The sequence below is a fragment of the Bufo bufo genome, chromosome 5 (genome assembly GCF_905171765.1).
Source record: "Bufo bufo chromosome 5, aBufBuf1.1, whole genome shotgun sequence".
NCBI classification, from domain to species: Eukaryota; Metazoa; Chordata; class Amphibia; order Anura; family Bufonidae; genus Bufo; species Bufo bufo.
This window is the reverse complement of record NC_053393.1, coordinates 141,603,210-141,627,902: the sequence shown is the minus strand read 5'-3', so window position 1 is coordinate 141,627,902 and position 24,693 is coordinate 141,603,210. Positions and strand designations below refer to the sequence as shown.

The 24,693-nt window shown below is 43.4% G+C and overlaps 1 protein-coding gene across 2 annotated transcripts in view; it reads left to right on the top strand.

Annotated features, from left to right (window-relative positions):
* SPIDR (scaffold protein involved in DNA repair) overlaps positions 1 to 24,693 on the top strand; it is a 581,260-nt gene that overhangs the window by 202,495 nt on the left and 354,072 nt on the right. For both annotated transcript variants that reach the window (XM_040431991.1, XM_040431990.1), the window contains 2 exons: positions 12,951 to 13,051; positions 20,081 to 20,291. In XM_040431991.1, coding sequence (XP_040287925.1) covers positions 12,951 to 13,051; positions 20,081 to 20,291 — 312 coding nt within the window. The remainder of the gene's footprint in view (positions 1 to 12,950; positions 13,052 to 20,080; positions 20,292 to 24,693) is intronic.

Genomic DNA, 24,693 nt, shown 5'->3' with positions numbered 1-24,693 from the left:
TGTACGTAGATATGCTTGGTAAGCACCTGGGATTCTGCCAGTTACAGAGATCCAGTGAGCACTGCAGCTTCCCGAAACAGCTGATTGCTGAGGATGCCAGACTCAGACCCCCGCTGATGTAATATTGCTGACCATCATGGGACTAAGAGAATCAGAATGGTCATTTTGATGAATTGCCCGCCATCCAGGCTGTTAGGAGGTGTTGGGAGCAGTTGTTACATGAAGTCAAGCACACTCAGTAAACAGGCTCTAGATAGCCCAGGCAGACGATCAGTAAAGAGGATCGTTTTGTTGTCCACCGTCCAGACACAGGTGGTACTTTGATTACATACCTCTGTTTCTTACTGGCCCATTTCTACAGGCCCAGCTGCAGCATCTGTGTGCAAATGTGCCACAGGATACCATATGGAACCTGTATGCCTCCATGCCCAACCATATCTCATCTTGTATCCAGGCTAGAAGTGGCCCAATAGGGTACTAGAGCCACCTTTCAATTTTGCAGTTTTCCTCAATAAATGTATCCTTTTGCTCTAATATTGTAATCACATATATCATCTTCTTGGTGCTTAACTTTTTTTGTGGTGCATTAGGAAAATCTAATTTCTACATAACTTTATTTAACCACCTCAGCCCCCCTAGCTTAAACACCCTTAATGACCAGGCCACTTTTTACACTTCTGTGTGCACTTCTCCCTGTCCTTGCGCTTGGCAGACGCTCCCTCACTTAGCAGAGCTGGAGAATGCAGAGTTGAAGCAGCGCACAACAGGGAAGGGAGATCTGCCATCTGCTCATTGTATAAATGAAAGCAACATGTGGTAAGAGGACCCCTTTGTGCTGCAGGAGATTAACCCTTTAGGGGGTGAGCTCTGGTTATTGACACTTTTGGGGGGCTATTGTTACTGGCTAGTGCATGTGAGGAGCTCAATGCATTGTGGGTAGTGAGGGCAGGCGGGATTAGCCTCAGGGTGAGGGCAGTGGCGGCCATCTTAACTGAATAGTGAAATTGCAGTTTTATGCAGACTGGTTGCTAAGGGCTGAATCTTATTAAATATGGGGTAAGTCAGTCTAATAGTAACTGATTCTGGAATATCATGTTATTAGTAACTACATATATGAAAATTGAAATTAGGGTCTAAATGTGACAGTTATCCTTTAATAAGTTACAGACAAAATGGCACAGACTGTATTCATAATAAATGAGAGGACCAGGCTGTATGCCCAAAAGTAGAAGAGTGTGTTTTATCCAGAAAATTCATCTAATTGAAAAGAAAGCTGCCAAAACATTTTGAGTTATAGGTTAGGACTTAATCACACCTCATTAATATAAAGTTCTGACAACAGAGAGCAAAATACTCAGAGATTGGACACAGTAAAAAGTGGATTTTTTACGAAGGGTTCCAGAAATCAGCAGGGTGGATCATCAAAAGACACAAGCCTACAATAGAGGTGGTCCCCCTAACTCATAAATGGAGGAATATGGCGGTACTGAGCGCTAACAAATACAAACAATAAAACTAAGGCTACTTTCACACTAGCGTTCGGGGCTCCGCTTGTGAGTTCCGTTTGAAGGGGCTCACAAGCGGCCCCGAACGGATCCGTCCAGCCCTGATGCATTCTGAATGGATGCGGATCCGCTCAGAATGCATCAGTCTGGCAGCGTTTGTCCTCCGCTCCGCTCAGCAGGCGGACCCCTGAACGCAGCTTGCAGCATTCAGGTGTCCGCCTGGCCGTGCGGAGGCAAACGGATCCGTCCAGACTTACAATGTAAGTCAATGGGGACGGATCCGTTTGAAGTTGACACAGTATGGCTAAATTTTCAAACTGATCCGTCTCCCATTGACTTTCAATGTAAAGTCAAAACGGATCCGTTTGCATTATCATGAACAAAAAAAAAAAAAAAATTTTTTTTTTTTTTTTGTGTTCATGGTAATGCAAACGGATCCGTTCTGAACGGATCTAAGCGTTTGCATTATAGGTGCGGATCCGTCTGGGCACATACCAGACGGATCCGACCTAAACGCAGGTGTGAAAGTAGCCTAAGCGATCATTAAAAATGCTGGGTTTAACTCTTTGACTTTCTTGCCATTGTTAGGAATCTTACGCTAGGTTGACATCAGCAATAAAGAATCACCGACATGCTGTTTGGGTGGAGGAACAGCCTTCCAGAGTTCACCGTACCCGGAATAATGCCATGAACGTCCGGATCCCCATTGTCTATAATGGGATCAGACTGGTTTCTGGCAGAAATGCAGGCTTTCAGTCATATAAAAAGTTGTGCACTCATATTCAATGTGGATCTTGCGGCTTACAGCATTATCTGGCTATGGTGTACTCCGGCAGGCTATTAGTCTGCCAGAACAGCCTGCTGGATTTCTTAACGCTGATGTGAACCTACCCTTAGAGTAACAACAATTATACACAAAATAAATAAATGTACCACATTCACTGAAAATGTACCAACATTGTCACCTCTCAAGCCCTTATCCATATCGCTTCCTTTGCTGACTTGATTAATTTTTCCATTACATTATTTACTGCTCGCATCCAGAGGTTACAGCGATTCTGCAATCTGGAAGTGGTGGCCATGCTTGCACACTATGGGAAAGAGTGTTGGCCACTCTAGTGGCTGGGACCGGGGCAGCAGCTCCTGTCTTGGCCACCTCGTATCTGCACTGCAACAGTGGCTGTAACCTCTTGAAATGATCAGTTTATAATATGATGGAAAAATGAATCCAGACAGCAAAGGAAGCAATATGGACAATCACAATACATTATTAAGTGCCTTGTATTAACTTTCTCTACATAATAAATGCCATTTGCTGAAGTGAGACAACCCCTTTGACCCATGGTTGCCAGATCTTCTTAAAACTGGCAAGATGATCCGGTATGATCCGCAAGATCTAGGAACATATATGGACAGATCTAGGGCCCCCAGAAATATCTGAGCTATTAGGGTCTAGAGGGAGTTGCTGAGATTGAATGTATACCATTATCCAGAACTGTGGCTGGCTGTGTAATGGGGGCACTGTGACTAAAATTGTAATGGAGACATTGTGATTGATATTGTTATATGAGCACTTTTGTGCGCAGCGGTATTTGCCTGGCCGCCCCTCTGCAAATTTGCCAGGTTGCGGCTGAATCTCTGCCGGTCCCCATTTTAGTGAATGGGACCGGACAGAATTCCGGCAGCACATGGCAGTGACGGTTTCTGACAGGTTGTTCCTGGCCAGAACAATCTGACGATTCTGCTTACCACAGATGTGAAACAAGCCTAACTTGACAAAATTCCAAATATGCCTAAAACCATACAGTGGAAAAAATTATTCACCTCACACGTGGGAAGATCTGCCTTTAATTCTATGCTCATGCCCAGACAAAGGCCTGTTCTTTAACCTTGCTTTATCTTAGGAGCACTGGTGTGAATGAATACGCTTCATGGTGAAAATATGCTGCTGTTCGTGGTACTGACAGAGTGCACAGTCTTGTACAAATCACCTGCCCTCCTTTGCATAAATCTTAGGACTTAGGAGCAGCAAAAACACGAAAGTGACAAATCACACTGGACTACAAGGCAGTCTCATAATATAAGGCACATTGAACAATGCAGTTACACCAGTTTTCATGTAGGAAGATTTTCTTTATTCATTCATTTAAGATGATCATTGTAATTAGGGATGAGCGAATCGACTTTGGATGAAACATCCGAAGTCGATTCGCATAAAAATTTGTTTCAATACTGTACGGAGCGAGCGCTCCCTACAGTATTAGAATGTATTGGCTCCGATGCGCCGAAGATATTACTTTGCGAAGTCTCGCGAGACATCGCAGAATAACTTCAGAAAGTGATTTATGGTATACTGTGGAAAACCATTTCCCGAACTTGGGTTCAGTTCCAAAGTATTGAAACAAAGTTTTATGTGAATCGACTTCAGATGTTTCATCCGAAGTCTATTCGCTTATCCCTAATTGTAATCACTGCTACAGCTTGAGTAACTCATATTTAATAGAGGCATACAGGATGGACATACCACATGGAACCAAAATGGCTCACTCAATGAGGGGAGTTTATCGAGCCCTGCACTCCAGAATTCTGGCTTCAAAAACTCACAAAATATGGCTTTGCAACTTTTTGATCGGTTGTTGCAGAGCAGCTATGGAGCTACACATCTCTCCGCCATTGTAGAGTGGAGGAAGCTGGTTACTGCAGCACTGCTCCCAGTCACTTTATTAGACAGAGTTGTGTAATTCTGGCATCAGAGCTATTGTAGAACAGCTGATCGGCTGGGTTGGGAGGTGTCAGACCCACGCCAAATAGATATTGGTGGTGGTGGATCTGCCAAAGTTATGAAGAGGCACCGGCCTCTACATAACTTCCGTGCATCCACCGCTGGTCTCAATGTAAGCCAGCTTCTTTGCTGGCTTAAATGTAGACCATTTTCTATGCCTAAAACAGACGATAAAAATGATAAATGAGACGGGCCACCAGCCCTTCCCCGCCCAAGTCACGCCGTACACGGCCGGAATACATGTTTTGCAGATCCAAGTGAATGGGACCTTAGGTTCAGTACTACATACTACTTGTGCACAGATGTGGAAGAAATGGCCATGTTTTTGTAATTCTTTACCCCTTGCTGACATTTGACTTCCTGCAAATTGATGTACTAGTATGCCATGATGGTCACTAGAGCTGTGCGCGCGCGATCAGTGCAAGGGGCCGACTGTGACTGACAGCCATTACCCTGCTGTATCTGCCGGCAACGCTGTAAACACAGACGGCATATAGGAGGTTCACAGAGGGAGGCTACTGTGTAGAACATTGGCAGTCAATGTAGTACAATATGTATGGGGAAAAAAGTTAAGAAAAAACTGTTTTATAAAAATAAGTGTTGTGTAAAAAAAAAAAAAGTTTACAGTAAAATAAGGGCTACTTACCCTTAATCAACAGAATTTTTTTTCGTCACCTTGCCCCCAAAAAGTGTAATATTGAACGATCAAAAAAAATCTTAGGTCCATATATATTTAGCAATATAACAAAATAATAGCAAAGACAGGTGCACTCTGCGGTCTTACTAAACCCTCAAACTGATTTTAAAATTGAGAGATTAGCCAACATATCCTACGGTGTAGGACATGTCTGAGCCTGAGCACCGCGCCAAGGTTTCTCAAGTAGCTCGGGAACCTAACACTCACCTACCTGAGCCGTATGGGCAATACCAGGAGCCAGTGGGCAAATTACAGGAGCATGAGGCCGACTCGCAAACAACTCACCAGTTACCTCCAGCATGTAACCATGCTTGAATGGGAGGAGGGAGGAGTCTGCGAGTCCCACTCAAGACTGGCTGATATGGCCCAGGCCTCACAGGTGCACCTAAATGTAGCCTGTAGTTGGAAAGCAGGCACATTTAAATTGGAGTTTATACACCTCCAGGCATCTCTATATATACAAACTGAAAAGAATGGCGTGGTATTAAACAAGCAGGAAGTGCTCAAACCCACATGCAGTTGTGCATATATATAGGGGAGCAAATCCTGCACTTGTGGCCCATTGCTAATGACGATCCCCAGCAAAAATGCATACAGTGGAGGATGCCCGCAGCGAACCACAAGTAACACAATAGACATCCTACACAAGATAGCAATTATGTGGATGTAATAATCAATATAGCAATATAACAAAATAATAGCAAAGACAGGTGCACTCTGCAGTCTTACTAAACCCTCAAACTGATTTTAAGATTGAGAGATTAGCCAACATATCCTACGGTGAGCCTGAGCACCACGCCAAGGTTTCTCAAGTAGCTCGGGAACCTAACACTCACCTACCTGAGCCGTGTGGGCAATACCAGGAGCCAGTGGGCAAATATATATTTAGACAGACACAACGTTTTTCTAATTTTGGATTTTGAACAAAACAAAACAATTCAGATGCAGTTGAAGTTCAGACTTTCAGATTTAATTCAGTGGGTTGAACAAAATGATTGCATAAAAATGTGAGAAACTAAATCATTTTTTAAACGCGATCCCTTCATTTCAGAGGCTCAAAAGTAACTGGACAAATTTAAATAGGTGTAAACAAAATGTTAATTTCTAATACTTGGTTGAAGACCCTTTGTTGGCAATGACTGCCTGAAGTCTTGAACTCATGGACATCTCCAGACGCTGTGTTTTCTCCTTTTTAATGCTCTGCCAGGCCTTTACTGCAGCGGTTTTCGGTTGCTGTTGGTTTGTGGGCCTTTTTTGTCTGAAGTTTAGTCTTTAACCTGTTCCGGACACATGATGTACCGATACGGCATGTTGCGCTGGTACTTAAGGACACATGACGTACCGTACCGCCGCTCAGCGGGCGGTGATCGGAACTCGGTGCTTGCTTAAATCATTGAGCAGGCACCTTGGCACCATGTCGGCGATCGCAGCAATCCGCAGGTTAATTCAGACCTGCGGTTTGCTGCACTTCCGGGTTATTCGGGTCTCTGGGGACCCGATAACCCGGAACAGGATGGTGATCGGTGGTTTGATAATACACCACCAATCTCCATCCTTAGATCCTGAGTGGTGATGGTGACACAGCACAGCTGTGTGACCCTAGACCCCCCAGGGGTTCTGCAGCTTGCCCCCTGACCTCCACCCCCCCCCCACCAATCTTATTTTGGGCGCAAGCATTTATTTTATTTTTTTGTGTGCGTACGCTGACTGTGGCCGGCACTCTTAGCGTCCGCCCACCGCTGATCAACTTCGGACGGTTGATCAGCGATTTAGAATTTTATTTACTTATTTCAATTTTTTTTTAACTTTTTTTTTAGTTAGTCTTTTTTTTTTGTCTGTTAGGTTTAGGGTGAGTTCGCGAACACCCGTGCCCCCACACACCAAATAAAGATTTACACGCACATACACACGCAGACACACACTCCCCTATGGCCCGCCAGACTTTCTCGGCTGAGGAGGCATACGCCCTGCTTGCCTCCGACTCCGAGAGTCCCAGTGAGGACAAGGATGACCCCACTTTCCTTTTGTCATCCGCGTCCTCCTCCTCATCTAGCGATGATGATGAGCCCCCAAGGCGGCGGAGACGCCGCCAGGCGGAGCAAGGGGACCGCCATGCTAGGGACCCTGTGGCCCACCCTAGTACGAGCAGCTCTGGGGCTCGTACTAGTTTTTCGGCCCACCAGTTAAATACACCAGAGCCCCCTGCCGGTGAACTTGTCTGGTATACTTCAGAGCGTTATGAGCCCGTGATTCCTGATTTTGTAGGCCAACCAGGAATCCAGATTTCCACAGTGGGCTTCACTAAATACGACTTTTTTAGTCTTTTTTTCAGTGACCACTTTGCAAATCTGATGGTGAAGCAGACGAACCTGTACGCCCAACAGTTCGTTGCTCAACACCCGGGCTCCTTTTTGGCTAGGCCCGGTGGCTGGACCCCGGTCAGTGCAGCCGAGATGAGGACGTTGTGGGGCCTCGTGCTGCACATGGGCCTAGTCAAGAAACCTAGTGTCAGGCATTACTGGAGTGGGGACGTCCTCTACCAGACCCCACTTTACAGTACGGCCATGACACGCTCCCGGTTTGAAGCCATCCGGAAATGCCTGCATTATTCAGATAATGCAGCATGTCCCCCCCAAGGTGATCCTGCCTATGACCGCCTGTACAAAATCAGGCCGGTCATCGATCACTTTGGGGCCAAATTTGTACAGGCCTATGTACCTGGAAGGGAGGTCGCGGTTGATGAGTCTCTCATTGCGTTCAAGGGGAGTCTCCTTTTCCTCCAGTATGTTCCCTCTAAGCGGGCGAGGTATGGCGTTAGATGTACAAACTTTGTAAGAGTACCTCAGGGTACACTTACAAGTTTTGTGTGTACGAGGACCGAGAATCCCGTATTCAACCCCCAGAATGTCCCCGCAAAACCCGGGAATGGTACAAAAAAGTTGCGGTCCACTTGGTGCAGGTTGCCTTGTGCAACTCTTTTGTGCTGTCCCGGAGCGCTGGCAACACAGGGACATTCCTTCAGTTCTATGAGGCAGTCCTCAAGGACCTGATCTTTTCTGACCGGGAAGGCGCCTGGATCGTCCCTGGCCAACACTTTCCAGGTGTGGTCCCCCATACTGGAAAGAAGGGACGGACCCAAAAAAGGTGCAGAGTGTGTCACAGGAGGGGGATACGGAAGGACACCACTACTCAGTGTGACACGTGCCCCGATCATCCGGGCATCTGCATTATTGGTTGCTTCAGGGATTACCACAATTCCATGGAGTACAAAATTTATATCCCAATTTAGCCACTAACAATCGGATAAAAAACTGGTTCTCAGACTTGAGACACTAAAACTAAAAAATTTTTTTTTTTCAAAAATATTATTTTGTAAAACTAAAATAAAAAAGTAGACATATTAGGTATCGCCGCGTCCGTAAGAATCTGCTCTATAAAAATACCCCCCCTAACCCCTCAGATGAACACGGTAAAAAAATAAAATAAAAATGGTGCAAAAAAAGGTATTTTTTGTTATCTTACATCACAAAATTTGTAATAGCAAGCGATCAAAATGTCATATGCCCCCCAAAATAGTTCCAATAAAACCGTCCTCTCATCCCGCAAAAATTAAGCCTCTACCTAAGATAATCGGCTAAAAACAAAAAAAATAATGACTCCTAGACTATGGATATACTAAAATGTTTTTTTTTTATTTTTTATAAAAAGATAGTATAGTGTAAAACATAAATAAATGTAAAAAAAGTAGATATATTACATACATACCCCCAACCTCTCAGATGAACAGTGTAAAAAATAAAAAATAAAAACGGTGCCAAAAAAGCAATTTTTTGGCAAATTTTCCATTTTAATCAGTTTTTTCCAATAACAAAGCAAGGGTTAACAGCCAAACAAAACTTTATATTTATTACCCTCATACTGCAGTTTACAGAAACACCCCATATGTGGTTGTAAACTGCTGTATGACCAAACGGCAGGGTGCAGAAGGAAAGGAACGCAGTATGGTTTCTGGAAGGCAGATTTTGATGGCCCTTTTTTTTTTTGGCACCATGTCCCATTTGAAGCCCCCCTGACGCACCTCTAGAGTAAAAACTCCATAAAAGCGACCCCATCTAAGAAACTACACCCCTCAAGGTCGTTAACCCTTTAGGTGTTCCACAAGAGTTATTGGCAAATGGAGATGAAATTTCAGAATTTCTATTTCTGGTAACCTTGCCTCACAAAAATATAATATAGATAAACCAAAAATCATATGTACCCTAAAAATAGTCCCAACAAAACTGCCACCTTATCCCATAGTTTCCAAAATGGGGTCACTTTTATGGAGTTTCTACTCTAGGGGTGCTTCAGGGGGGCTTCAAATGGGACATGGTGTAAATAAACCAGTCCAGCAAAATCTGCCTTCCAAAAATCACACGGCGCACCTTTCCCTCTACGCCCTACTGTGTGTCAGTACAGTAGTTTACGGCCACATATGGGGTGTTTCTGCAAACTACAGAATCGGGGCAATAAATATAGCATTTTGTTTGGCTGTTAACCCTTGCTTTGTTACTGGAAAAAATGGATTAAAATGAAATCTGAGAATTTAAATTTTTTGCCAAATTTTCCATCTCCATTTGCCAATAACTATTGTGCAACACCTAAAGAGTTAACAAAGTTTGTAAAATCGGGCTGTTAACCCTTGCTTTGTTACTTAGAAAAAAATGGATTAAAATGGAAAATTTGCCCAAAAATTTGAATTCTCAAATTTCATTCCCATTTGCCAATAACTCTTGTCAACACCTAAAGGGTTAACAAAGTTTGTAAAATCAGTTTTGAATACCTTGAGGGGTGTAGTTTCTTAGATAGTGTCACTTTTATGGAGTTTCTACTCTAGGGGTGCATCAGGGGGGCTTCAAATGGGACATGGTGTCAAAAAACCAGTCCAGCAAAATCTAGCTTCCAAAAACCATACGGCGCACCTTTCCCTCTACGCCCTACTGTGTGCCCGTACAGTATTTTACGGCCACATATGGGGTGTTTCTGCAAACTACAGAATCGGGGCAATAAATATAGCATTTTCTTTGGCTGTGAACCCTTGCTTTGTTACTGGAAAAAATGGATTAAAATGGTAAATTTGCCAAAAAATCAAAATTCTGAAATTTTATCTCTATTTGCCATTAACACTTGTGGAACACCTAAAGGGTTAACGATGTTTGTAAAAATCCGTTTTGAATACCTTGAGGGTGTAGTTTATTCTTCATTTTTGTTTGGTTTCTATTATGTAAGCCTCACAAAGTGACTTCAGACCTGAACTGGTCCCTAAAAATTGGGTTTTTGAAAATTTCTGAAAAATTTCAAGATTTGCTTCTAAACTTCTTAGCCTTGTAACATCCCCAAAAAATAAAATATCATTCCCAAAATGATCAAAACATGAAGTAGACATTTGGGGAATGTAAAGTAATAACTATTTTTGGGGTTATTACTATGTATTATAGAAGGATTTTTGGTAAATTTGGTATTTTTTTTATAAATAAAATTTTTACCAGTATCATGAAGTGCAATATGTGACGACAAACAATCTCAGAATGGCCTGGATAAGTCAAAGTGTTTTAAAGTTATCACCTCTTAAAGTGACACTGGTCCTGTGTCACATCATCAATAAACACTAGGGACCCAGTGCCACTGGCAGCCATGCATGCCCAAGCCATCACACTGCCTCCGCCATGTTTTACAGATGATGTGGTATGCTTTGGATTATGAGGTGTACCATTCCTTCGCCATACTTTTTTCTTTCCATCATTCTGGTAGACGTTGATCTTGGTTTCAGCTGTCCAAAGAATGTTCCTCCAGAAGTGTACTGGTTTTTTAAGATGTTTGTTTTTTTTTTGTTTTTTTTTAGCAAAGTCCAATCTAGCCTTCTTATTCTTGAAGCTTATGAGTGGCTTGCACTGTGCAGTGAACCCTCTATATTTACTTTCATGCTGTCTTCTCTTTATGGTAGATTTGGATATTGATACGCCTATATCCTGGAGAGTGTTGTTCACTTGGTTGGCTGTTGTGAAGGGGTTTCTCTTCACCATGGTAATTATTCTGCGATCATCCACCACTGTTGTCTTCCGTGGGCGTCCAGGTTTTTATGCATTGTTGAGGTCACCAGTGCTTTCTTTCTTTCTCACGTGCGTGCAAAACGCATTAAAACGCTTTGCACTCGCGGGGAAAAATTGTGCATTTACCCACACCTTTTCCCGCATGTCACCCGCAACGCCCGTTTGAAAGAGGCCTTACTTTGACACAGAATTTAGCATCAGCATTGTGGCACAATTTTGGCCCAAAATAGCACATCTTAGGCCACGCTCATTTCCCATGAAGCTCCTCTTTCCGACAAGTCCTACGCCTTTTTAACCAAGTTGGAAACAAGTGTAGAATCCGTAGCTTGGTCAAATTGTGCCAATTTACACCAATTTTTAGACAGATTTTAGGTATAGGCATTTTATGCTATTAGTAAATCTGGGCCATTGTTATTCAAAGACATAGGCCAAAAAAGCTACAAAAGTGATTATCACTGTTGTCTTTCATCACTTGGGTCCTGATTTTATATTTGTTTAAAGGGGTATTCTCATCACAGACAATGGGGGCATATCGCTAGGATGTGCCCCCATTGTCTTATAGGTGCAGGTCCCACCTCTGGGATCCGCACCTACAACGAGAGCGAACCAGGGTGAGCTGTAGCTGGAGGACCCCGGATTTCCCGGGGTCCGTCCACCACCAAGTGCTGCTCCCAGAGAAGTGAATGGGAGCGCACCGCGCACACGCAGCCCGTGCTCCCATTTATTTCTATGGGGCAGACGGAAACAGCCGAGCCAGCTATAATTTGTGTCTATGCGTTAGGACAGGTATCTGCAACCTTCAGCACTCCATGTGTGGTGAAACTACAACTCCTAGCATGTACACTTGCTTGTCTTTTCTCAGAACTCCCATAGAAGTGACTCCGGCATGCTTGGAGTTGTAGTTTTACAACTGCTGGAGTGCCGGAGGTTGATTACCCCTGCATTAGTACTTACCACAGGTATTTATTCTGCAGGATATTTTCAAATCATGATCGCAGGTGGTGGTCCCTGATGACTGGAGTTGAGGAACACTGCTCTATAATATCTGCACACATATAGCAGACTTTTTGTAATGGGCAAAGAATGTACATGTTTATAATTTAAAAAGATGCCAATTTCCAGACAGGTTTCTTCCCCACTAAATGTAGATGAGTTTTTATGTCATAAAATGTTTTTGATTTTCAGTGTGGAATCTGCACTGAATATCTGTGTCACGTGAATTTGCTCTTTAACCACTTTTTTATATTTTAATTTTCTTTACATATATAGGGGGAGATTTATAAAAACTGGTGTAAATGGGAAAACTGGCTTTGTTGCCCCTAGCAACCAATCAGATTCCACCTCTCAATTTTCAGCGCTCATTTCGAAAATTAAATATGGAAGCTGATTGGTTGCTATGGGCAACTAAGCCAGTTCTATTTTATACTAGCAGTTTTAATAAATCTCCCGCATTGTGTGCATAAGAAATTTTACCAGGATTGATTATTTGATAAAGGAGATACTACAATATTGAAAAAATACCTGCAATATTTACTACATTTATGCTTCCATTTTCATTTTTCTGGAATATTTAGTGTCCATTTTAGTCCCTTTTTATTGTTAAAGCAGTAAACAGAAACTCATGAAGTTTAGAATTAAGACTAGTCCACTTGGCACATAAATGATCCTCTTTGTAAAACGAATTGCACATTTTATTAGGTCTAGAGATTTCCTTAACTGTGATAAACCATCTCAGCAGTTCTGCAGAGAGCAATTTTTCTAATGTTTCTTTCAGTAGAATAGATAGTAAATAGTCCCATCTGTATGTTTTATTTTGTCCTTTGGCAAAAATTAACGCTAGCTCTTGGCCATGTGGCACATTCTTGAATTCTCTGTAGGGGAGGCCTAGCTGAAAGGCTGAATCGCCTGCATAACAGAGAGAGGTCTGCCATTACTTTTTGGAGGCATCATCGAGAGTCTGATTGCAAAATACCTTTAGGTAAGGCTTAATGTGCTGCATTCTGTATTGATTATTGTACTTGTCATCAACCTTAATGTATTGACCCAAAAAAAAAAAATCTGGATTACATTGGAGTTTTCTTATTTTGGACTAAGGTAACATTTAGTAATATAAGACTTATGTTCTGTTGGTGCTCAGGTTTACGTTCGATCTATAAACGTTCTGTATTTTGGCGTAGCATTCTCAAATTACAGAAATGCCGTTAAGCCTGCCCTTAAACTATCATACACAATTTCCATATCACCTTTGAAACATTCCATTCGCTTTACTAGTTCTCTCCTTGAGCTTTCGCCATCAGTTTATTTTAAATACCATGTACTGTACCATGTACTGTAGGTCACACAAAGTTGAGCTCAGGTCACATTTACGAAAGTAATGGAACAAAATGTCAATTACCGTATTTAGTTACTGTTGTCATCTGATTCTATGATGACATTAAACTAAGGGTGTCAGGAATAAACTTGGAAGAATCTATGCCCTTGACTAGAGAAATTCAGGGATTCCATGAAAGCTATACATGGGCAATTGGCAAAAAGATGTGATTTTTCAAACAGGTTCCAAACCTGTAAAATAACAACAGAGTTAGGCCTCATGCACACGTCTGTTGCCCGGCCCGCAGGCAGCTGGTCCGCAATACATGAGCACCGGCCGTATGCACCCCACATCACGGATGCGGACCCATTCACTTGAATTTGTTGTGGATGTCGGGCGGCACTGCGTGGATCGTGGGTGCACGGTCCGCGGGCGTCGCCCCAGGTACTTCAATGAAAGAAAGAACCGGCACTCCTTACGATGTAGTCGTCAGTATTTTATTCGCCACTCATGGAATTAGAGTGACGCGCGTTTCGGCACATGCAAGTGCCTTTGTCAAACTCAAACAGACAGCAAGTGGCAATGAAATGAACATAAGCATATGTTTAAATAGCCTGCCCCTAGTCACATGATGGAAGCCTTCAAGTCATATGATTCTGACGTCAAGTTGGCAAGGAAACCAAAGTTTGTTTACTAACATCTAATCTCGAGAAAAGAAAAAGCAAATGCGATCCTTCTGTGTCATCGAAGATCGCTATGAATCAATTACACTGCGGAAACACATAACAGAAAAAGTTACATAAATCGAACACGGGTAATGGTTATATGTAGTGAACATCATAAATCTTCATAAGAAGCTGCTCACCGCGTACTCACGATTAAACCCTTTGGGTGTCATCGTTTGTAAGTGGTGAATCCAATAGGCTTCACGTTTAAGTAGTAACTCCACCCTATTACCGCCCCTTCGAGGTGGCAGTACCTCTTCGATAATTTGAAATCGAAGTTGTGACACGTGTTTCTGTTGATGGAAATGCAAAGGGATTGGCAATAGTAAATTTTCATTGCGAATTGTCGACTTATGTTTCGCAAAGCGATCTTTCATTCTCATCGTAGTCTCACCTACATAACAAAGTCCACATGGACATTTCAACAGGTATACAATGAAAGTACTATTGCAAGTGAAATGGCCCATTATTGGAATTTGTTCTCCACTATGTGGGTATGAGATGTAGGGGCCTTTGATTATACTAGAACAGTGGATACAGCTTAAGCAAAAAAGGTACCCTTCCTGACAGTGGATAAAACCATTTGCCAGGGGGCCCTTTTTATTGGTGCCTATATCCGCTATAATGATTTTATCTTTTAAATTGCCTGCCCGCTTATAGCATAGGGGGACTTTGGAATTCTACAATCTGGGGATAAGACCTGGTCACTATATTCCAATGTTTATTAATGACTGCCCTAATGCGATTAATCCAAGGATTGTACTGTACAACTAGGGGGAGTCTTTTCTGAGGTGGGTTTGTTTGGCCTATTGGTGGTGTTTCACATTTATCTCGCTGATGTGCAAGTAACCATTTCGGGTATCCCCTCTGCCTAAACTTATTGGTTATCTCGCCGAGACGAGTCTTATGAATAGAGGGATTACTAACAATTCTATTAACCCTTTGGAATTGCGAATAAGGTATGGACCTTTTAGTTGCAGGTGGATGATTGCTCTCATAGCTAAGCAGGCTATTACGATCTGTATTTTTGGTGTACAGGTCTGTTATGCATCCACCCTCTTGACCCTTTATGACCCAGGTGTCCAGAAAAGGTATTCTAGAGGAGTCAGTATGTACCGTTAATTTTTATTCGGGCCATATGTTATTAATATAAAGAAAAAATTCCTGGATGGTCACAACGTCGCACCACCATATGCAAAACACATTGTCTATAAAACCAGGGCCGGCCTTTGGGGTGTGCGGGCTGTGCGGCCACACAGGGCGCCATAGTAACAGGGGTGCTGGGCGGCTGACAGCTCGCAATGTAATCTGCGGCAGGCGAGGCTGTACTTGTGTTCTCCCTCGGGGCGCCCCCTCCATCTCCCCCTCCCCTGTCTGACCTGCCTGCTGCCCCCGCCGCTGCCAATAAGAAGAGAGACAGGAGGAGGAGGAGGGGAGGGGCTGTGGCCACTGCGCCACCAATGAAGAAAACTGACCTGAATACAAATACAGGAGGCGGGTGCTGGAATCAAATAGCCGGCACCGACCTCTGTGACAGGGAGCTGCGATCAGCTGCAGTTGAGTTAACCCTTCAGGTGCGGTACCTGAGGGGTTAACTGCCGCTGATCGCAGCTCCCTGTCACAGAGGTCGGGTGCCGGCTATTTGATTCCAGCACCCGCCTCCTGTATTTGTATAAGAAACGTTGGTGGCACAGTGCGCCCCCCCCCCCCCCCAACACCCCAGTATAAGAAACATAATTGGTGGCTCAGTGCGCCCCCCCCCCCCTAGTATAAGAAACGTTGGTGGCACAGTGCGCCCCCCCCCCCCAAACACCCCAGTATAAGAAACAAACATAATTGGTGGCTCAGTGCGCCCCCCCCTTGTATAAGAAACGTTGGTGGCACAGTGCGCCCCCCCCCAGTATAAGAAACATTGGTGGCTCAGTGGGAAGTGCCAATGAGGGTTAAAAAATAATTAAAAAAAATTAACTCACCTCCTCCAGTTGATCGCGTAGCTGCCGGTCTTTCTTCAGGACCTGTGGTGACGTCACTGAGCTCATCACATGACCCATTTCCATGGTGATGGATCATGTGATGTATCATGTGATGAGCACAGTGATGTCACCACAGGTCATGAAGAAAGAACAGAAGACGATCAATTGGAGGAGGTGAGTTAATTATTTTTTTATTTTTTAACCCTCATTGGCACTGCCCACTGCGCCACTAATGTTTATTATATTGAGGGGGGGCGCACTGCGCCACCAATGTTTATTATATTGTGGGGAGGCGCACTGCACCACCAATGTTTATTATATTGAGGGGGGGCGCACTGCGCCACCAATGTTTATTATATTTAGGGGGGGCGCACTGCGCCACCAATGTTTATTATATTGAGGGGGGGCGCACTGCGCCACCAATGTTTATTATATTGAGGGGGGGCGCACTGCGCCACCAATGTTTATTTTATTGAGGGGGGGCGCACTGCGCCACCAATGTTTATTATATTGAGGGGGGCGCACTGCGCCACCAATGTTTAATATTTTGAGGGGGGGCGCACTGCGCCAATGTTTATTATACTGGGGTGTTGGGGGGGCGCACTGCGCCACCAATGTTTATTATACTGGGGTGTTGGGGGGGCGCACTGCGCCATCAATGTTTATTATACTGGGGTGTTGGGGGGGGGCGCACTGTGCCACCAATGTTTATTATATTGGGGGGGGCGCACTGCACACAACGATGGGTTAGGGAAATTTCACAGCAGAGTGCGCATGCGCTGGGAGCCTCGCCGGCGGTTAGGGTAGGGAAAAATTATGGGCCAGTGCACAGGTGCGGTGATCGGATGGATGTTCTCAGCAGGACACCGGCCGACACTGCGCATGCGCTGGGAGCCTCACCAGCGGTTAGGGTAGGGAAAAAGCACTGGCCCGTACGTAATTTTTCCCTTCCCTAACCGCTGGTGAGGCTCCCGGTGCATGCGCAGTGTCGGCCGGTGTTCAGCTGAGAACATCCATCCGATCACTGCGCCTGCGCACTGGCCCATAGTTTTTCCCTACCCTAACCGCCGGCGAGACTCCTGGCGCATGCGCACTCTGCTGTGAAACTTCCCTAACCTGACGTTGTGCGCCTGCGCGGCGCTGCACACCTCCTCACGTCATGTCCGGTGCGACCGGAAGTGACGAGGGTAGGGAAATCTCACGAAGTAGGGAAGTATGACATTACACCGGCCTTTGGGGTGTGTTGGCTGATAACTACTTGGTTGGATAGTCAGCCAGCCTATGCCATGATGCCAGCAACAAGCAGTATTTTTTTTTTGGGGGGGGGGGGGGGGGGCGCCACAAGGTTAGCTCGCACAGGGCGCCTGGACACCTAAGGCCGGCCCTGTATAAAACGCTTCCAAAAAATACAATGCTCTTGAAATAATGGGTGAGGATATATAAAATCCTGTTCGAACTGAGCCATGTAGCAATTTGCATAAGGCGGTGCAACGTTGGACCCCATCGCGGTCCCGCGGCACTGTTGATAGTAGGTATCTTGAAAAAAAAAATAATTTCTAGTCAGGACTATGGTCAAAAGATTTTATATATCCTCACCCATTATTTCAAGAGCATTGTATTTTTTGGAAGCGTTTTATAGACGATGTGTTTTGCATATGGCGTTGCGACGTTGTGACTATCCAGGAATTTTTTCTTTATATTAATAACATATGGCCCGAATTAAAATTCACGGTACATACTGACTCCTCTAAAATACCTTTTCTGGACACCTGGGTCATAAAGGGTCAAGAGGGTGGATGCATAACAGACCTGTACACCAAAAATACAGATCGTAATAGCCTTTACTTTACAGACCCCATTCAAGGTCAGCGTCTGCATGTGCTGGCCCTACGGTCAGTGCCTGTGCATTGCATCCGCGGCACACGTTCGTGTGCATGAGGCCTTAATGTTCACCTTGTCAATCCCACTCTGGTCTGTTTTAACGTGTCTCCAGCGATGACATATCAACATAACTCCTGACTGACATATCTAATCAGTGACCTCAGTGGTGGTGACATGTCATTGCCGTGGCTAGTTAAGTAGATATGAGCTTCAGTCTTTAGGCACTGTTTGTGTCTGTCATTTGCCAGATCTTCACTGCCAGAACAGAAAGCCAGAAAATGAAGCCCAAATCTGAACCCTGCCTAAGCTAATTGTATATTTAAACTGAATTGTTTGCAGAGTTTTTAGATATATATTATTTTTTTTGACCCACAGTAAAAGAGAGCAGATAAATGCTCTGTTCCTATGTGATTTACCGTAACTGCTGCAAAACATTTACACAGATTTGATGGTGAAATTTCTGCAAATCACAATAGGTTCTATATATGTGAATATGATGTTTCTGCAGCATGCCGAAGCATGGCCTAAGAGGTTTGCCTGCCAGTTTTGAAAATGCTTTGATGCCTTAAACACTACCAATAAAAACACATAGGCAAATTTGACAGAAAAATGGCCTTATGAATACAGCATCATTACAGTGTGGAAAAAAAATTATTATAAAAATGTGTGAAATGCGAAAAGTTGTAAATGCCATTTTTTTAAGCTCTTCACTTTGATTCCATTTCTTTTTGCTCAACTCAAATGAAGTTCGAAGGTATGTTCGGATTCCTCATGTTATGTGACATGCATGGTCAGTTTAATTTTGTGTTAATTTACTATAAATTTTGTATATAGAAGTCAACTGCCAAATATATGTTATATCTCTTTCATCCCTTTCCTTGTATTCTAGAGGTGACAACCATTTAAAGGAAATGTGTCATCAATAACTTATTGTTTAAATCAAGGTTTTATGTTAAACATATTTTTAAAGAATTTTTGGTGAAGTTATTTTTATTTTTCCATGTCAATCTATATTTAAAAAACATAAAATCTTGCAGTTTTCACACTGGCCACAAAGGCTACCTTCACATCTGTGGCAGAAGTGTTCTGGCAGCCTGCTCCGGCAGGCAAGCGGAGGATCATGCCGACACAAACCACAGCATGCAGTGTTTTGTGCCTGACTGGTTCTCCGCATGTCTTATATTTAATGGGGCCTGCAGACATTCCATTCAAATCAGGGAGCGCCAGATCCGGTTCATTCTCGCAGTCTGTTCTCTGACGGAACAGCCTGGCAAGATTGCAGATAGATAGATAGGTGACATCACAGCTTATTTACTCTTTCCTGACCTCTGCACAGGTTACAAAGTATGCCAAGAAAACCCTCCCATCGAAGTAATTTAGGTCCCCTCTTGTCCATTGTGTCTGTGGCCCGTGGCGGCTCCCGATAAGGCATATCTCTTATACTGTTAAAGGCTATGTACACCTTTAGAGGCAATTTTTGTTTATTATTGCATTTTACTCATTTTTGGCTAAAATTTTTATTTTCAATTGGCCTTTATTAAAAATATTGAGCCGTTCTGTCACAAAGGGTTTGTCTAGCTGTGTGCATCCTACTTTCACTTTGTGCGGGTCATCTAATAACCCCTATCTCTAAATTACTAAGAGGTCATAAACACTTATTTATGCTATATTCTTATTAGTAAGATGAGGACTGAGCTTTAATGAGTGTTTATAATGTCAGAGATCAGAGATAAGGAGTCTGTCTGCTCCCCAGATGACGGAAAAGACAGAAAATCCAGAGGCTGCTTCTAAAGCATATCAGCTCTGTACAGTAAAAAGGATTCCATATTTTTAATAATGACCAATAGAAAAAAAGATTTTTAGCTTAAAATTAGTGCAGTATAATAATAATAATAATAAGGAAAAATGCCCCCAAAGGTGTACATAGCCCTTAAGAACAGTTCTGGCAAGATGGCAGCACTCATATACAGGAATCAGAATAAAAAAAATCTTCAATAAAAAATTAAAACAGATTATTAAAAAACAGGATATGTGTCGCTGACACATTCCCTTTAATACAACCCCTGTTCCTATATGGTTACATAAAAGATGCCTAATGTACCCTTGTTTATTTTCAGGTGATAAATCAGGTACACTCATTTTAAAGATATTGGAGGTTCATGAGGAGTGCTCCATGCAGGTTGCTCTTTGTGAACAATTGACAGACATTCAGGATGATGGTAACAGTTCCTCTAAATATACCACAAAGCTAAAAGCTCTGTTCACTAAGCATACTGCTGCACAGCTTAGACTGGGACCAAACATTATCATTCACATCTATCCACCCTGGTAAGTGCAGCCTTTTTAGATTGCTTGTACATGTGCCTCAAATTCTTCTGAATGGGTTTTGAAATGGGCTTTATTGCTTTTGACCAACCAAATGCAATAAATTACTAATTTATAAACTCTATAGAGATGAATGCGTGTATTGTGCTGATTTATTTTACAATAAACTGTAGTTCTATAATTTGTTAAACTTTTCGTGGATGTAGTCTGGGCAATAATCATTGCAGTCACTGGGGAATCTAAAGAACTGTAATATATGGGCTCTAAGCTGCTGTAAAGCAGGTGGACAAAAAATAATTTATTATAAGGCCTTTTGTTGTACATTATAATGTATAGTGACAGTGCTGCAGTGCCGACTAAAAAAAATACCTAGGAGCCATTGGCTCCTAAATTGAGAAATGTAGGCGTCAAATTGAATTTTTAGTCGTCAAATTTAAAATACATATAATTATAATAATAAAAAATAAAAAAAACTTGTCTTACCATGTGCAGTTGGCCACATGTCTCTCCTTTGGATTCATTTTTCTTATAGCTGACAAAAATCATACTTCATTACACCCCCTCACTGTTCCTCCATTACATCCCCCACCCTTACCCACATGGCTACCAGTGGCGGATTAACATAGTGGCATTCAGGTCGGCGGGCCCGGCATCGCTGAGGGGCCCAACGCTGACCCGAACGCCCACATACTGCGGCTGGGCACGGGAGCGCATAATTACCTGCCCCACTGCCGATCACTGCCATAGGCTTCAGCCCTAGTAGGCATGAGGCCTATGTGGTAGTATAATCCTGGAGTAGGCATGCGTGATGACATCATCGCGTGCCTGCAGCGGGACGCAGGACCATGAAGATTGTGCGCCTGCTGCCTGCCTCACCATCCCGGACACAGGTAAGTATTAGCTCTTATATATTTTTTTGTTTGTTTTTTTATTTTCTGTGTGTGCTAACTTTGGGGGGCAGAGGAGGACATGGGGGCAGATTATTACATGGGGCAAATCACTTCATTCATGGCTGATTATTACATGGGCAAATTACTTCATAGGGGGCAATGTGGGGGCAAATTATTTCATGGGAGGGCAGTGTGGGGGCAAATTTCTTCATGGGGCAGTGTAGGGGAAATTATTATATGGAGGCAGTGTGGGGAAAATTACTATATGGGGACAGTGTGGGGAAAATTACTATAAGGCCCCTTTCACACGGGCGAGTATTCCGCGCGGATGCGATGCGGGAGGTGAACGCATTGCACCCGCACTGAATACTGACTCATTCATTTCTATGGGGCTGTTCACATGAGCGGTGATTTTCACGCATCACTTGTGCGTTGCGTGAAAATCGCAGCATGCTCCTCTTTGTGTGTTTTTCACGCAACGCAGGCCCCATAGAAGTGAATGGGGTTGCGTGAAAATCGCAAGCATCCGCAAGCAAGTGCGGATGCGGTGCGATTTTCACGCATGGTTGCTAGGTGACGATCGGGATGGAGACCCGATCATTATTATTTTCCCTTATAACATGGTTATAAGGGAAAATAATAGCATTCTGAATACAGAATGCATAGTAAAACAGCGCTGGACGGGTTAAAAAAAATAAATAAAAAAAATTTAACTCACCTTAATCCACTTGATCGCGGAGCCCGGCATCTGCTTCTGTCTGAATAGGACCTGTGGTGAGCATTAAGTACAGTTACAGGACCTTTGATGACGTCACTCCGGTCATCACATGGTACGTCACATGATCTTTTACCATGGTGATGGATCATGTGATGACCGGAGTGACGTCATCAAAGGTCCTGGAATGAATGCTCAGCACAGAAGGAGACAGACGAGATGTCGGCAGCGCCAGCAAGTGTATTAAGGTGAGTTAAATTTGTTTTAATTTTTTTTTAACCCCTCCAGCGCTAGTTTACTATGCATTCTGTAATCAGAATGCTATTATTTTCCCTTATAACCATGTTATAAGGGAAAATAATTCAATCTACAGAACACCGATCCCAAGCCCGAACTTCTGTGAAGAAGTTCGGGTTTGGGTACCAAGCACGTGCGATTTTTCTCACGCGAGTGCAAAACGCATTACAATGTTTTGCACTCGTGCGAAAAAAAAAAGCGGGTTTTACCGCAACGCACCCGCACATTTTCCTGCAACGCCCGTGTGAAAGAGGCCTAAGGGGTAGTGGGGGGGAAATTACTATATTGGGGCAGGGTGGGGGTTATTACTATATGGGGGCAGTGTAGGGGAAATTACTATATGGGGGCAGTGCAGGGGAAATTACTATGTGGGGGCAGTGCAGGGGAAATTACTATATGGGGGCAGTGTGGGGGAAATTACTATATGGGGGTAGTGTGGGGGCATTGCTATTAGGGGACATTTATTTTTGGGGACACTATACAGGCATTATTACCTGGAGCAAAATATAGGGTGTTATTACTGGGGGCACTCTAGGGGACATTATAACTGCTGTAGACACTATAGGGACCTTTGGGATAATTTATCAAACTGGTGTAAAGTAGAACTGGCTTAGTAGTCCATAGCAACAGATTCCACCTTTCATTTTTCACAGCTCCTTTGGAAAATGAAAGGTGGAAACTGATTGGTTGCTATGGGCAACTAAGTCAGTTCTACTTTACACCAGTTTGATAAATGACCCCAATTATGAGAATGAGGAATCTAAGGTGTCTGTGTAATAAATTCTGTAGAGACGAGATGCGGCTAAAATAATTTGTCATGGCGGTCTGGGTCAAACGGAGAAGAAGAGGAAAGAGAAGATCTAAATGAAAGGAAGTAAGAGGTATGTGGTGCTGTATTCCCCTATATGTAGAGCTGGCTCACTGCTGTGACCTGCATCTTATCTTCTCCTCCAAGTCTTTTTTTATTATAATCATATGTATTTTAAATTTGGCAACAAAAATTTTAATTTGTCACCTGCAATCCTATGTAACAGCCCAGATAACAGTGATAACTTTATGTTTGCAGATAATGTAGTAGATGTTCCATGCAGTCCTATGTAACACCCCACATAACACAATAGTTCACTGTGTTATGTGGGGTGTTCCATAGGACTGCAGGTAACATCTATGAAATCTGTACTCAGAGAGTTATGAGATGGTTGGGGTCCGACTCCTGGCACCCCGCCAATCAGCTGTTTGAGGAGACCGCGATGTTCCAGTGAGCGCCGCAGCCTCTTTGCTCCTTACCAAGCACAGCGCTGTCCTTTTGACAGCACTGCGCTTGGTATTGCAGCTCAGCCCCAATCACTCGGATGGAACTGAGCTGCACCTAGGCAATGTGAGCGATGAATGTGATGTCATATGGACTAGGAAGAGACTGTGGCGCTCACGAAGCACCGCAGCCTCTTCATATAGAAAAAACTTAAACTAAAATGGAGGGAGGGGCCCGAGTTGGGTGGACAGTCCCGGGCCTATCGTGCACTTAATCCTCCCCTGATGGCTACTGTTCCTCCTCCATTACAGCCCACCTCACTCACATAGCTACTGTTCCTCCAGCATTAGTCCCCCCCATTCCAGGGGTCACTATTAGTCCCCTCGCCACATTTCCATTTTGGTCTTGTGTACTTTTACTTAACCTGCGATGCAGAGCTTTTGAGGAGCGGTCAGAACTCTCCTCTTGCGCTTCCCTATACCGGGCAGTTTGAGGGACGGGTCTTGACCTATCAGACGTCTAGCGTCTGCTGCGTCTGTGTTCTAGGTGAAGGCAGGTCTCTTCGCAAATGGTGACAAAACTAAAAAGTCTTTTCGCCATTTGCAATTCTAAGTTGCACTGGCAAACATTTTGGTCGCCGCCTGGAGCACTAAGTGATATGTTATTGAACAAAAAAGTAAATGTCTGCCTTTCAACACCATGTCATTTTTAGGTCCAAAATTCTGTGCTGATTAGGCCTTCCCAGAAAAAAAAGCTTTTCGCCTCTGTTTCTAAATGTGGCGGTATATACATTGATTGTTAAAAAAAACTAACTTTGTAATTCATTGACTTTGGGCAGTTAGATCATGGCACACTCCCTTCCTGATAAAGCTATGTGGATCCATCCCACAGTGTCTGTGGACCAAAAGTAAGTTTCTCTATTTATTTCTAAGAGAGCCTTGATGTCAGTCTCATAGGAGTGAAGAGAGAAATTGACTTCCACGTCACGTCATATAACAGCTGAAAATAATGCATGTTTAGTATAACGGGCAAGTTATAAAGCATTCATACATTTTTTCATACATTGAAGAAAGTGCCTTGCAACAGTATTCACTCCCATCCATGTTTTTCCAGTATTATTGAACCTGGGCCTGGAATTAAAATAGACTTTTTGGGGATCTCTACCATTTCATTTATACAACATTCCTGCTACTTTGAAGGTGCAAAATATTTACTGTGACACAGTGCCATCCATCTTTACTTCAATCTTGA